Source organism: Lampetra planeri, chromosome 61 (genome assembly GCF_965212315.1).
Source record: "Lampetra planeri chromosome 61, kcLamPlan1.2.h2, whole genome shotgun sequence".
In the NCBI taxonomy this organism is placed as follows: domain Eukaryota; kingdom Metazoa; phylum Chordata; class Hyperoartia; order Petromyzontiformes; family Petromyzontidae; genus Lampetra; species Lampetra planeri.
Genome location: NC_136167.1, coordinates 764,590 through 780,671, shown reverse-complemented (window position 1 = coordinate 780,671; position 16,082 = coordinate 764,590). Strand labels below are relative to the sequence as shown.

The window sequence follows — 16,082 nt, the reverse complement described above, 5'->3', positions numbered from 1 at the left end:
CTGCTAATCCTGCATACTGCATAATGCACAGGCATAATATGACTTTGAACCCCCTCCCCACCTCCTACGCATTCCACAAGTAGTGACTAATCCCATATCTGCATTTACCATAAATATGCTAAATTCCTCTTGATATGCAAATTCCTTTGTCAACGCGCCCCTTCCCCCCTCCAACCCAGCTTAAATATATGCTGCCAAGCCTGGTGGTGCCCATTCAGACGCTGTCTTCCCGACAGACCTGTTTTTCACCTGAGGACGGCTGCTTGCGTTGTGGCCGAAACGTCGTGACAATTGTATTTTATTATGTTTTATTTTTATTATTTTATTCTTTCCCTTCTACGTGACTTTACCGAAAGAACCAAGAAGATAAAACCTATTGTTATACGGGGGGGAAGGGAGGGATTTTTTTCTTTGTCGTATTATCACCGTTACATGGGGGAGGCAAGCACCAGCGGTTAGCGTGCTGACGCTACGAGCCCGCGCCACTCCCCAGCGCGTCGCTCGCTAACCGGCTTCAGAATGGTCGGGGGCGCCGTCTCTTTCAGAAGCGCGACAACCCCAAAGCTTCTACCAAAGTTCTCATCCAGTCCGGAGCCGCACTGCGCGTCGAGGTGAGAGGTGCGGCGGTTCTCCAGCGAGCCATCGGAGCGCTGCACGGAGGCAGAGGGTCCCTCCCGTCCCGCGTAGCGTTCGTCAGGCTGTTGGGGCGCCTACGAAGGCCGTCGTTGTGGCACTCGAGGGGGCGGGTGGCCAGCCGGTTCAGAGCGGGGATTGAATTTGAGTCGCTGGGTTTGAGAGAGAACAATACAAAAGAGACGTAATAATACAAACGAGACGGAACAATACAAATGAGACGGAACAATACAAACGAGACAGAACAATACAAACGAGACAGAACAATACAAACGAGACGGAACAATACAAACGAGACGGAACAATACAAACGAGACAGAACAATACAAACGAGACAGAACAATACAAACGAGACAGAACAATACAAACGAGACAGAACAATACAAACGAGACAGAACAATACAAACGAGACAGAACAATACAAACGAGACGGAACAATACAAACGAGACAGAACAATACCAACGAGACGGAACAATATAAACGAGACGGAACAATACAAACGAGACAGAACAATACAAACGAGACAGAACAATACAAACGAGACAGAACAATACAAACGAGACAGAACAATACAAACGAGACAGAACAATACAAACGAGACGGAACAATACAAACGAGACGTAACAATACAAACGAGACAGAACAATACAAACAGAACAGAACAATACAAACGAGACGGAACAATACAAACAGAACAGAACAATACAAACGAGATGGAACAATACAAACAAAACAGAACAATACAAACAAGACAGAACAATAAAAACGAGACGGAACAATACAAACGAGACAGAACAATACAAACGAGGCGGAACAATACAAACGAGACGGAACAATACAAACGAGACAGAACAATACAAACGACACGGAACAATACAAACGAGACAGAACAATACAAACGACACGGAACAATACAAACAGAACAGAACAATACAAACGAGACGGAACAATACAAACGAGACGGAACATTACAAACGAGACAGAACAATACAAACGACACGGAACAATACAAACAGAACAGAACAATACAAACGAGACAGAACAATACAAACGAGACAGAACAATACAAACGAGACAGAACAATACAAACAATACGGAACAATATATTCTTGGGTCTTTCGGTAAAGTCACTTAGGTTCGAATAAAATATCAAAAATAACAAAAAACTACGACGTTTCGATCGCAACACATAACGAATGCTTGATGACGATTGCTTGTGTTGCCATCGAAACGTCGTAGTTTTTGTTATTTTTGTTATTTTCTTCGAACCTATCAACGTGACTTTAGCGAAACACCCAAGAAGATATTGTTCCGTATTGTTCTCTCTTACACCCAGTGACTCAAGTTCGATTCCCGCTCTGAACCGGCTCTGGGCCTCCCCTAGGTCGACTCAGCCTCAAATAAGTGCCTGGTGCGGTCAGAAAACATCGCCACTGGAGAGACAAAGGCGGACGGGCGTGGTGCTGGCCACCCACCCCCTCGTGCGCCGTGCCGGCCTTCATAGGCGCTGTTCCACGCTAACAGCACTTGCCCCAAACAGTCTGTAAAGGCCACACGGGGGATCTTTGTCTTTGCAGGGTGTGGAGGTGGTGAAGACGCTGCACTACCTCAGCGGGCTGGTGCAGAGCATCCGGAAGCCACTGGGCACAAGGGAAAACCCGGCGCGGATCTGCCGAGACCTCATGGACTGTGAGCAGCTCATGGCGGACGGTGTGTGACACGCTGACTCGTTTGTGCGGCCTCGCTCGTTTGTATTGTTCTGTCTCGTTTGAATTGTTACGTCTCGTTTGCATTGTTCTGTCTCGTTTGTATTGTTCTGTCTCGTTTGTATTGTTCTGTCTCGTTTGTATTGTTCTGTCTCGTTTGTATTGTTCTGTCTCGTTTGTATTGTTCCGTCTCGTTTGTATTGTTCTGTCTCGTTTGTATTGTTCTGTCTCGTTTGTATTGTTCTGTCTCATTTGTATTGTTCTGTCTCGTTTGCATTGTTCCATCTCGTTTGTATTGTTCTGTCTTGTTTGTATTGTTCCATCTCGTTTGCTTTGTTCTGTCTCGTTTGTATTGTTCTGTCTCGTTTGAAACGCGCCAATTATTTAACTAGTTCAGTACTAACTGGTTGTGTGTTGGATAGTTAAACCCACCACAACATTAACAATTCACGTATCCGTGACGTTTCGTCGGTAACAACAACAACAACCAGCAGCATTATCAGGCGACAGCCACAGAATTATGGATAAATCTTCCTCCTGTTTAGGTCTTCGAGGGATAAATGTGATGCTGATTGTTTACACGACACACCCTCACCAATTGGCTGTGTCGGGTGGCGGCGGGTTTAACGGCGCGATCTGACCCCATAAAACTCTATTCTGTATAATATTGGTCGCAAAAGCCCTACTACTACTACTACGAAGGTTTGTCACGTAAAGAAAAGGTGCCAATTATTAGTTACTAACTCAGCCACACCGGTTGTGTGTTGGAGAGTTAAACCCACGGCAACATTTACGATTCAAGTAGCCGCGGCGACGTTTCGCCGGTAATTACAACAACAACAATCACCGGCATCATCAGGCCGCAGCCAAAATTGTCGAGAAATGCTCCTCCTTGTTTCGGTCTCAAACACGCAGCGTGTAAATGTGGTAATGTCATTGCCACTTGTGAGCCCGATCAGGTGCGAAGATCAGAGGGACGGGGGTTAATGTAGTTATATCAATTACGACAGGTATCTTTGATTGATTCGGGTTATTCACAGTTAACGATGTATGATTGCGACGCTGTGACGTTTCGCTGGGTGTTTACGCCAACAACAACAACGACAACCTCTTACACGTCGACGCCTACGCACACCTCTTTTAGCCCCGCCCCCTCCCAATACGTTCCATTCATTGGCTACCACATTCAGATAAGCCCCACCCCTCTCCCTTGTATTTAAGAACTTGCATCTTGGAATCCCTGCCTCACTTGAGACAGCAAATCTGACTGTGACGGTCCCACCTGATGACGGAGACTTGTGTTGCCTCCGAAACGTCGTGAATTTTATTATTTTATTTTTTATTAATTTAAATTTTATTTTTTACCTACGTGACTTCACCGAAAAAACGAAGAGTATAACCACAAGCACGACCAGCCTCATCAGGCTATTTAGCCAGAATCGTGATGGAGTCTTCTCTCCCGCCTCGGCCTCGAACGTGCTCTGTTTGCCCTCCGCACTGCGCATCGAGAATAAATTACGAAATGAAGGCGGAAACGAACGGCGGAGCGTCCTTAGGGTGGCGGCAACTTCGGAACGTGAATCCTCATCCCACCCGTGACCCGCATTGCCTCCCGCGCTCCCAGGGTCGTACTTCATAGACCCCAATACGGGCTGCGCCTCGGACACCATCAAAGTCACCTGCAGCTTCTCAAAGGGCGGACGCACCTGCTTCAACCCCGTATCCATCTCCACGGTACGTGTCCGTGCGTGTCCGTGCGTGTGGGTCTGTGTGTGTTGCAGTGGTGCTAGCCTCCCGCTCCCTCGTGTATCGTTCCAGCCTTCCGAGGTGCTGCTACTTGCTATTAACAGCACTTGCCCCTACAGTCTGCTAGAGGCTATACAGGGGATCTTTGTCTTTGTGTGTCGCAGTGGGGAGCGGTGGTGCAGCGGTCTGCTCGCTGCGCTACGAACCCGGCGACCCGAGTTCGATTCCCGCTCACAGCCAACACCGGTGACGATTATCTGAACCGGTCCTGGGCCTCCCCTAGGTCGACTCAGCCTCAAATGCGTACCTGGTGCGGTGTGTGAACATCGCCAAAAGGGATACAAAGGCGACCGGGCGTGGTGTTGACCGCCCACCGCCTCGTGTGCCGCGCCGGCCTTCACAGGCGCCCGCTAACAGCACTTGCCCCTACAGTCTGTTAAGGCTACACGGGGGATCTTTGTCTTGTTTTGTTGCTGTGTGTGTCAGTATTGTGTGTGTTTTCATCATCATCGTCATGATCGTCATCATTGTCATAATCATCGTCGCCGTCGTCATCATTTTCATAATCATCGTCCCCATCGTCATCATTGTCATAATCATCATCGTCATCATCATCGTCATCATCATCATCGTCATCATCGTTGTCGCCATCGTCATCATTGTCATAATCATCGTCATAATCATCGTCGTCGTCATCATTGTCATAATCATCGTCGTCGTCGCCATCGTCGTCATCGTCATCATCATTATCATCGTCATCATCATTATCATCGTCGTCATCACCATCGTCACCATCGTCGCCGTCGTCATCATATACGACGCCTCGCTCTCCGCCCCGTCCCGCAGTCGCACTACGACGTCAGCCGGGTGCAGATGAACTTCCTGCACCTGCTGAGCACCGAGGCCTGGCAAACCGTCACGGTGCACTGCCTCAACTCGCCCCTGCACGGCAACGCCACCGTCGGCCCCACCGCCGGCCCCACCACCGGCCCCACCACCGGCCCCACCACCGGCTCCACCACCGGTTCTACCACCGCCGCCGCCGCCGCGGGCTCTGGCCTCCGCTTCAGGGGTTGGAGCGGCCTCATCTTTGGCGGTGCCGGGGGGCCCCTCCGCCCCAGAGTCGTCCGGGACGACTGCTCGGTTCGTTTGGCATCGCCGGTTTTGTTCGTGCAACAGCGGTGCCGAACGGGGGGGGGGGGGGGGGGGGGGGGCTGTGACGGGCCGCCCCCCTCCCCCACTGCATATCCCCCCCCCACCGCCTGCCCGCCACCCCTCCCTGCTATAAATGTCCACGTGATGAGAAGCCACCTCACTTGCAGCCAGGGCGCGACTCCTGAACAAGAGCTGCGTACTCTTTGGTTCTTTCGGTAAAGTCACGTGGGTAGAAAAATAAAGCAAAAAATAAAATAAATCACAACGTTTCGATCGCAACACACGCAGTCGTCCTCAGTGGAACTGCTTAAGCAGCTGGTTCAGCAGTGGAACTGCTTACTAACCATGCCCCCCTCCCCTGCCCCCACCCCCGCATCTTACCGCCACAGATTCAAGATGGCCGCTGGCACCAGGCGGAATTCTCGTTTGAGACTCGCACGGCCGCGCTGCTTCCCATCGTCGAGGTTCTCAACCTACCTACCTCCAGCGCCACCTCCCAGACGCGCCTCGAAGTCGGACCGATTTGCTTCCTGTGATCGTCATCGCCGTTTTCGGCGGCGGTCAACGGAGACTCGAGACAGAGAGAAAGATGGGAGAGTCCCCCAAGTGTTTTGCACATTTACCACGTGGTATATCTCGAGGTGCCCCTGCAGCAGCAGTCTACTCTCTGGGGGACCACCCCCACTACCCACCCTGGCAGCTGTCCCTGTGTGGCGCAAGGTGAACAAACAGCACCGGGTCTACAAGTGGGCAATGCTCTGGTCAGTAGGGGGACGATGTTGCTTACGCGACTTTTCCCAATTGTCGTCGTCGTTATCATCGCCGTCGTCGCCGTCGTCACAGTGGGGTAAGCAGAGTGAACCGGTGAGTGAAGCTCACGGGGACGGTGACCACGGTAGGTCGTGGCGGCAGTAGTAGTGGCGATAAGACGATCGACCAGGAGCCGACTGACCACCAGTGAGCGATCGAGCGACCGGAGCGAATCGGCGAGTGCCGGATCGCAGCCAGAAAATCTAGCCGCGACTTCTTCCCCCCGTTGGTCTGGCCGAAGAAAACGGGACTGGGGACTGGGGAGAGACATTTACGAGCCCTACCCCACTGGACACGCGAGTGAAAACAGAGCAAGGGAAAGCTTCGTAGCTCATCGGATTCCTCCAGCACGAAGAAATAAATCCGATTCTGATTCTAGACAGTGGGGAAGGAAGTCGTCACGACACACCTGAACCAGCACGGAGACACGTAACCGTTGAGTCGGCGAGCTCCCAACGTGATTGCTCTCCATGTGTGTGATAATCGCGGAGCGCCGGGTGGCTGAAACGCAGTAAGTTGGCGCAGTAGGGGGCGCAGGTGGTGCATCGGCCAGTCATCTCGATCGGTTTGTCCCGTCACCTCTTGCCAGTGGGCGTTCGACACTTCACGTGAAATTTCAGTGTGAAAAATCGCCTCGCCGGAGATCTGACCGCCCCGAACGTAATCAGTAAGGGGGATTTGTTCGGAACGTCGCGAAGATGTTATCTCTCTCTCTCCTTCCGTCAGTCTGCGAGTAACATGGGGGTCACGGTAACCGCCGTAGTGATGATCCGCTCCGAGTGAAACCCCTGCGTGTCGAAGTTGCGTGCGCTGCTCGGCACTCGACCCTCCGGAGGAAATCCGGGACACGTGGATCGAACGGTTCATGTAACTCGGTTGCAAGCAACTTTTGCACGCGGGCGCATGCAACTCGGTCGACGCAGATCCGCCGTCGCGCGCACAGAACGAGCAACGCAACATTTAACGTTGAAAACTGGCCCCGTGCACAAAAGTTATTTATTATTGTCATTCCATACGACAGTTTTGTTTTCACAAAATCCGGTGGGATATATTGCAGACGACGCACATGCCTAGCCGACATTCAGTATTGCCTCCGAAGGGGACGTTAAAAAAGCACGTTTTAACGACGCAATTATTCATGTAAGTTCTCTGCGGGGAGCCCTGCTAACGCCAACCGTATGCGCTTACTCGGCAATCCGTAGCATACAAATGGAACGCGTCGGTGCGAAAATTCACATCGACAAAATCTTTAACCCTCAGGGGTTTTGGAACGCACCGATTGGCGTTTTTTTTTGGGGGGGGGGGAGGGGTGGGTAGACCCCCCCTTCCAATGGTCCGGTGAAATTGGTGTGGCCAGAGCACTTACGTTGCCAGGCCCCGGTGATTATCATGGTAGCAGCGACTGCGGTGGAGAGATGCTTCCTCCCTCGCCTGATGTGCAGGAGGTCGTGGGTTTGATCCCGACCCTGACGCCCGCTGTATATTTGGAGTTTGCATGTTCTCTCTGCCCGGGATCGCATGGATTTTTCTCTGGGTCCTCCGGTTTCTCCCTCCACATTTAGAATCGATGTCGGGCATTTAGAGTATTTGGCTACTGTTATAAATTTCCACACGACGATAAGCCACTTCATTGAGCTATCATTTTTGTTTGCCAGGACGCTTCTGAAAAAGAGCTACACAGTTCAGTGGAGCCTTACCTGGTGAAATAAAAAATAGACGATAGTTTTATTAGCATGCTGAGCCCAGTCCAGATGTTTCAGATGTTCAATGTTTAGTACCAACCGAGGGTGATATCCCATTTGCGATTCCAATATTTTAAGCTAAACAAACCGGGTTTTGCCAAATAAGGCTCCACTGAGCTATGTAGCTCCTTATCCAGAGCGATCTGTCTCTCACAAACGAAGCTCAACGAAGTGCCTTATCATCACGAGGAAATTCACAGCGGCAGCAGCATCAGCGACCAAATACTCTTAAATAATCTTTCGCGACTTAAATGGGCCGGTCCTTCTCAAACCTACGAGTACGACGAATCTCCATTGGTGTGCGCGTGACGGTTTAGAATTCGCCATTGCAGTAGAAGCCCTCTTAACGACGGTACAGTAGAAGCCCTCTTAACAATGGTACAGTAGAAGCCCTCTTAACAATGGTACAGTAGAAGGCCTCTTAACAATGGTACAGTAGAAGCCCTCTTAACAATGGTACAGTAGAAGGCCTCTTAACAATGGTACAGTAGATGGCCTCTTAACGACGGTACAGTAGAAGCCCTCTTAACAATGGTACAGTAGAAGGCCTCTTAACAATGGTACAGTAGAAGGCCTCTTAACGACGGTACAGTAGAAGCCCTCTTAACAATGGTACAGTAGAAGGCCTCTTAACAATGGTGCAGTAGAAGCCCTCTTAACAATGGTACAGTAGAAGGCCTCTTAACAATGGTACAGTAGAAGGCCTCTTAACGACGGTACAGTAGAAGCCCTCTTAACAATGGTACAGTAGAAGGCCTCTTAACAATGGTACAGTAGAAGCCCTCTTAACAATGGTACAGTAGAAGGCCTCTTAACGATGGTACAGTAGAAGCCCTCTTAACAATGGTACAGTAGAAGCCCTCTTAATAATGGTACAGTAGAAGGCCTCTTAACAATGGTACAGTAGAAGCCCTGTTAACAACGGTACAGTAGAAGCCCTCTTAATAATGGTACAGTAGAAGCCCTGTTAACGACGGTACAGTAAGACCCCTCTTAATAACGGTACAATAAGTCCCCCCTTAACGGTACAGTAAGACCCCTCGAAACAATGGTACAGTAGAGGCCCTCTTAATGATGGTACAGTAGGACCCCTATTAACGACGGTACAGTAGAACCCCTTTTAACAATGGTACCGTAGGAGCCCTCTTCTACTGTACCGTCATTCTACTGTACCTACAACAGCGGCACATCGTTAACGGGGGAATGGTCGGTAAGCGAACACATTGGGCTCTATGGAGGCCCGTCGTTAAGCGATTAGTCTTTAACAGCGGTGGTCGTTAAGAGGAGTTCTACTCAAAACTGTTATACAATACACTACTATACATAATAAAGGTTTTTTTTGGGGGTTAGATCACGTAAATTTATAAATGTGTCATTAAACCCGCCACCACCCGACACAGCCAATTAGTAAGGTTTTGCACGTAAACAGAACGTGCCAATTCGTTACTTTGGTGGATCTCTCCACGAATCAGGCTGTCACCTATATGATGCTAGCTGCAATTACAGGTGAAACGTCGTACTCAGATTGTAAATGTTGTGGCTTGGCTCTCCAACACACCGGTGTGCTGTACTAGTACATAATTGAAATGTTTACGTGACAAACCTGACTAATTGGCTGTTGTCGGGTGGTAGCGGATTTATTTGTACGCGATCTAACCCAAAAAAAACCTGCATTATGGATCATATTGGTCGCGAAAGCCTACTTGTTAAACACTACTATACACTACACTACTATACACTGCACTATTATACACTACACACTACTATACACTACACTATACACTACACACTACTATATACTACACTGTACACTACACATTGGGCTCTGTGGAGGCCCATTGGTAAACGATTAGTTGTTAAGAGGGGTCCTAATCTGTTGGCCCGAATTTTGAAGGGTCCAGAGTCAGTTCTATGGGATCATCACGCTCAATGTTCTTTTTTGGGTTTTTCTTGCCAGGAAGAAATGTACATAGTTATTTATTTGGTAACGCCGTGTGGTGCTCACGGTTATGATTCTGTTGCATCATTAAGTACAATTATACGAGTAATATCAAATTAGCAATGTGCAATAGTACGTCTTTTTTATCGTCAGCAACAGAAAAAAAGGGGGACTCGCGCGGCTTAGCAGACTCGGCGTGGCCAACGATTCACCGGTTCTCCGGTTTTTAAAAAAACACACAGACATCGTAATTCTCACAATGCACTAATCGGCGGTGTTGACAAACTGATTACTTAACTCGCAATTCGCTGTCAACAATTATGGTGTGGACTTCGAAACGGGCAGTTTTCGTTCACTCTCGGAGACAGAGAGCGCGTGCGAGAAAGAGGACGGCCAGGACCAGTGATACCAACACTTGCCCAAGCTCTGTTCTCCTACATTTGGATTTTTGGACCAGCCCCATTTAACGGGTGTTGATGCACGTGCGAGGTAATTTGAAGTGCCCGGAGAAAACCGACGCGTGCGAGAACGAGGAGGTCACACTCAATCCCCGTCCCGCTTGCTCTACCGCCTCCCTACCCCATCGAAGTAGTCTCATGAAGTTGCTTTCGTGATCCGCCAACCCTCGCACCCGCCTCCCTGCGCACACACAAGTGCTGGATTTCCAGCGTCCAGCCGTGAAGGTTCAGGGTATCGATTTGAGAGCACCCAAACGATACAAACAGCATGGGGGGGACTGACGGTTAGATGCAGTGCGCAAAACGGGGTAGGGGGGGGGGTCACGGAAGACAAAATGAATCGATTGAATTCGAACCACGATGACGCACCGTTCGGACCTGGTGAATCGTTCTAACGCGGAATCTGTAAAACACTGAGCTCCTTTCCCAGTGAGCACGCGCAACGTTGGGTTGATGTTAAGGTTGACGTTGGGCCAACGTTGACGCAACGTTAGGTTAACGTTGATGCCAACATTGGCGCGCGGTTGGAACCATTGGCCCCACCGCTGGCCCTACGTTCCGCGTTCCACTGGGTTTGTTGATATTCAGGCATTATTGAATAGTATAACGTAATATATATTTTATTTCATGGAGGATTTGAGTGCAGTAGCTTTGCCACGGCTCACAGTTCTCTATACGGATACGGGCGAGTTTCTGTCGTCAGTAAGAAGTAATTGTTGAGCCATGTTTAGGATTTTAAGTTAATCGGTTGGATTCACGGTGCTGTTGATGACAACGCAAGGAATGATCTACCTCCACTCGTGATCATGGAGAAGCGTCAGTTTAGAATTGACAGCACAAACTCTTCATTTATTTTACATTTTTTTACTTTTTACCGAAGCTTAACCATTATCGCAACGACGCAGATTTTTTCATTCCGCGATCCATATTTGTGCGCCGAACGAGCTAGCTTTCTGGACCCAGAGGATTAGTTGCATGTACATTCGCCGCTATCAGTTGCTCATGAATTTCATATGTTGCCAGTTGCTTTTAATATTAAGCGTGTTTGTTGTAATAATTGTGTTTGTGGCAGAAAATACTTTTGCCATGTTTTCTTTTTTTTACGGCCTGTAATTTCAGTTTACAGCCTACGACAATAAGGAGCAGAAGGTGATTGGCTGAACTGTGAAACTTTGGCCAATCGACAGCCAGAACTGTATCACATGATCTCTCTGAACCAATCAAAGGTGCTATGAACAAGGAGGTTTCCTGCTACAAATCAATCATGTCATAATTATTTTTTAAGCTTTTTTTCATTCAATTTAACATCCTCCCAAATGACTTCGCCTCGTGAATGTGAAGTTTAACATACCTTTTTTTCCCTCAGAAGTATAGTTTTGGGAGGGAAAATGGTCGTTATATTGCTATGGGGTGCTATCAACCCCAGTAGATATTCTACAGGGACTCCTCTGTTTACGAATGGGTTAGGTTCCAGAGGTCTGTACGTAAGTCGATTTGTTTGTAAGTCCAAAGGTGTTGTACGGCATCTACACTATACATGGGGAATGGCTTGAAAAGTTGTATAATCTCCTGTAGACGTAGATACCGCCGATTCTTCGAGTACTGCAGATGTAGATGCCGCTGGTTATTCATGTTCTGTAGATGTAGATGTCACTGGTTCTTCACGTTCTGTAGATGTAGATGCCACCAGTTCTTCATGTTCTGTAGATTTAGATGCCACCGGTTCTTCATGTTCTGTAGATGCAACTGGTTCTTCATGTTCTGCACATGTAGATGCTATTGGTTGTTCATGTTCTACAGATATTGATGCCACTGGTTCTTCATGTTCTGCAGATGTAGATGCCACTGGTTTTTTACGTTCTGCAGATGTAGATGCCATTGGTTATTCACGTTCCTTAGATGCCACTGGTTCTTCATATTCTATAGATGTAGATGCCACTGGTTCTGCATGTTCTGCAGCTGTAGATGCTGCTTGTTCTGCATGTTCTGCAAATGTAGATGCCACCGGTTCTTCACGTTTTGAAGATGTAGATGCCACTGGTTCTTCATGTTCTGCAGATGTAGATGCCACTGGTTGTTTACGTTCTGCAGATGTAGATGCCACTGGTTCTTCATATTCTATAGATGTAAATGCCACCGTTTCTTCATGTTCTGTAGATGTAGATGCCACTGGTTCTTCATGTTCTGCACATGTAGATGCCACCGATTCTTCAAAAGCTGTAGATGCCACTGGTTCTTCATGTTGTGCATATGTAGATGCCAATGATTCCTCATATTCTACATATGTAGAGGCCACTGGTTCTGCATGTTCTGCAGATGTAGATGCCACTGGTTCTTCATGTTCTCCAGATGTAGATGCCACCGTTTCACGTGGCATCTACTTGACATTCGGACGAGGTTTGTTCGTATCTCTGAAAGTGCGTAAGTCAAATGTTCCTAAGTGGAGGAGTCCCGTACTGGGTCCTGTCATCAACATTTGCCATACTTTCATCGCACAACTGCCGTGCGTTCCTCCAACGGAACAAACATCCCTGTGCTGGTGTCATCGTCCCCCCACCCCCCCACCCGCGTTTTGCGTCACACCTATCTCGCTAAATGCGTCACACGTTCTGCCCGATGATATGCCGCCAACGTCGCTAGCGGTCGGAGACCGTCAGGCTGCCCCGACGTTTGGCCCGAATGGTTCCACGGAATACGCAAAAAGAAAGCGATCTCGGTCAGCAGAGAAAAAAACGGGGTCTTTGGGGGGGGGAGGGGGGGCTCCGTTTACACAACCAATTATTTATTGGAAACGATATGAAATTAAAAAGGTGACTTTAAATCCGCTTGTTATCGTCGTTTTGTACGCAAAGTTGTCGACTCGCTTTGAACAACAGCAAACAAAAATCGATGTTCGCTAAGGATTATGGTAGAGCAAGCCTTGTGTGTGTGTGTGTGGGCACCGGGGCATCACTTGAAGGGATCTCAGAGGCAGCTCTGTGAAATCCGCTTCCACGGGCCGTTCTGTGTGTACCGGAGTGCCACTTGAATAATAAGAAGAGGATTTCAGAGGCAGTTCTGTGAAATCCGCTTCCACGGGCCGTTCTGTGTGTACCGGAGTGCCACTTGAATAATAAGAAGAGGATTTCAGAGGCAGTTCTGTGAAATCCGCTTCCACGGGCCGTTCTGTGTGTACCGGAGTGCCACTTGAATAATAAGAAGAGGATTTCAGAGGCAGTTCTGTGAAATCCGCTTCCACGGGCCGTTTTGTGTGCACCAGTGTCACTTGAATAATACGAAGAGGATCTCAGAGGCAGTTCTGTGAAATCCGCTTCCACGGGCCGTTCTGTGTGTACCGGAGTGCCACTTGAATAATAAGAAGAGGATTTCAGAGGCAGTTCTGTGAAATCCGCTTCCACGGGCCGTTTTGTGTGCACCAGTGTCACTTGAATAATACGAAGAGGATCTCAGAGGCAGTTCTGTGATATCCACTTCCACGGGGCCGATCTCTTAAGCAACGGAGGCGTCGCGCTGCCTTTGTGAACGGATTCTTCGTCCCGATGCGACGCTGACCCCGTGTGCCTGGGACGACGTTTCGCGACGTTGCCTTGCCGGAGACCCAAGACGAGTCGAACATTTTTAACCCGTCAAACCCGAGCGAGCACCTTGCGTCTTCTAACTCTCGTCCACTTCAAACGCGAGGCGGCGTTGACCCGCCTGAGATGATTTTCAGTTGAGTTTTGCGTTCCCGTGGCCCAAATAAGTGCACATTTCTCCTGCGTATCTAATAAGTGTTGAGTATAGTCCACCATTAGGGGGTGGGGTTAGAGGTTATCCGTTTAATTTGCGCCATACTTCACCGTAATTTGTACATACCCGGTTTTTTACCCTTTTATCTGGCAACAAAACTGACACCTTTTTTTACGAGGAGTCATGTTTGCATTGACCACAATACCTGCAATCATAATGCAAACAAAAACATAACTCTGATAATGTATGCACTGTCCTTGAAGTTGATTGGTCCACTCCCGAGACAGCTTTCCTTAGAGCCTAGTCTCACATGGGTTGGACCAGATGACGCCAAAAGGCGCACAACTCAAAGACAATGCACCATCAGAGTATGAGAGCTCGGGGTAAGCATTTACACCATTGGTACCTCATTTGCCAGTAGCAAAATATGATCATTGGTTTTTTACCCATTTATCTGGCAACAAAACTGACTCCTCGTAAAAAGGTGTCAGTTTTGTGCATACCCGTTACGCGCGCGTAAGATTTTTTTTCTTGTTTCTCTCATCGTCAGCCTCGATATTCCTCAGGGATTTCAGAAATGTTCCAATAAGCTGGATTGTTATCGATTTCAACGTGAAACAAAACGGGCTGTTTTGGTATCTTTACAGCCCGTCACGAACTCCCTCGGCTCTTTCCCGACAGTCCGGACAAAAAGGTTTGCAGGAATTTAATGGTTTGTTTTCGCGTGTTTAATTATTAAAGTATAATTATATATATTTACATATTTACACAGTTTTTATTTTATTTGCGAGGGGGAATTGTTGTATTGCTTGGTTTTGACGAAACGGAGATGAAATATTAAAAAAAAGTGTTTCACCGGCAATTTTCTGTACATTGTAAAATAAGAAGTGGCGTTTCCTTGTCGTGTGAATTATAACGATTATAATAATTATTGTTGCTGCCATGTTCACGGAACTTTTTATAGGAAGCAACAAGAAATCATTTGCCGGCCGAGAAAGAATCTTAAAGGTGTGGGGGGGAGGGGGGAGTGGAATGTCAAACTTTGCTATAATTCGTTAATAATGTAATAAAACAAACATGAACCATATGATGGATTTATAATAGTTTTCTTGGTTTTTATGTTTCGATTTAAAGCTTTCGTGACTGCAGGGATTCATCTTCTTGGTTATTTCGGTAAAGTCACGTAGAAGGGAAGTAATAAAATAATAAAAATAAAACATAATACAATTTCGATTTAAAGCTTTCGTGACTGCAGGGATTCATCTTCTTGGTTCTTTCGGTAAAGTCACGTAGAAGGGAAATAATAAAATAATAAAAATGAAAGATAATATTTTATTATGTAATATTTGTATTATTTTATTATTTTTTATGTTTTATTTTTCTTATTTTCTTATTTCGCTTCTACGTGACTTTACAGAAATAAAACGTAATAAAATATTATGTTTTATTATTTTATTATTTCCCTTCTACGTGACTTTACCGACAGAACCAAGAAGTTGGTTTTTATGATTTCGTCGTAACAAAACAAAACTTTAACCCACCGGGCGAGTTTTTATTTATGATGACGACGATCATGATGATGGTGGCGACTGATCAACTCCGGCGACCTCCAGAACCGCGATCGATCTCACAACGGATGGAGGGAAAATATAATGAGGATCTGTGTTTGAAACCTTTCTGGCAATGAAACAGCAAGTTGTTGTTAAGATGTTCAAACGCCAAATATAAACGTTTTGCAAGAAAACGAGTTTCTGCATTAACCACACACACACAGAATTTGTGGTGAACATGCAAACACACACGTGGCTCTGATACTAATGTGTGATGCATCGTCTTTGAGACTGATTGGCCTACACCAGAGCCAGCAGCCGTCTTCTTCATGGCCCAGTCTCACCACCAGAGTCAGACCGGAGAAAAAACGCCAAGGGGCGAACAGGACAAGGTGATTCTAGATTTGAAGCTTTCGTGACTGCAAGTATTCATATTCTTAGGTTTTTTCGGTAAAGTCATGTAGGTAAAATATTAAAATTAATAATACAGCAAGCGTGCTGTGACGGTTCCACCTGAAGACGGAAGCTTGTGTTGCCTCCGAAGCGTCGTGATTTTTATTTTATTTTATTTTTATTTTACTTTTATTAATTTTAATTTTTTACCTACGTGACT

At 47.3% G+C, this 16,082-nt stretch overlaps 1 protein-coding gene across 1 annotated transcript in view; it reads left to right on the top strand.

Moving 5' to 3' along the window:
- The window catches only part of LOC144736540 (uncharacterized), a 48,534-nt gene extending 33,528 nt beyond the window's left edge, over window positions 1–15,006 (top strand). The window contains exons 27-31 of the mRNA XM_078619088.1: window positions 546–611; window positions 2,212–2,344; window positions 3,965–4,074; window positions 4,933–5,229; window positions 5,631–15,006. Coding sequence (XP_078475214.1) covers window positions 546–611; window positions 2,212–2,344; window positions 3,965–4,074; window positions 4,933–5,229; window positions 5,631–5,777 — 753 coding nt within the window. The 3' untranslated portion in view covers window positions 5,778–15,006. The remainder of the gene's footprint in view (window positions 1–545; window positions 612–2,211; window positions 2,345–3,964; window positions 4,075–4,932; window positions 5,230–5,630) is intronic.
- Window positions 15,007–16,082: the final 1,076 nt, after the last annotated feature.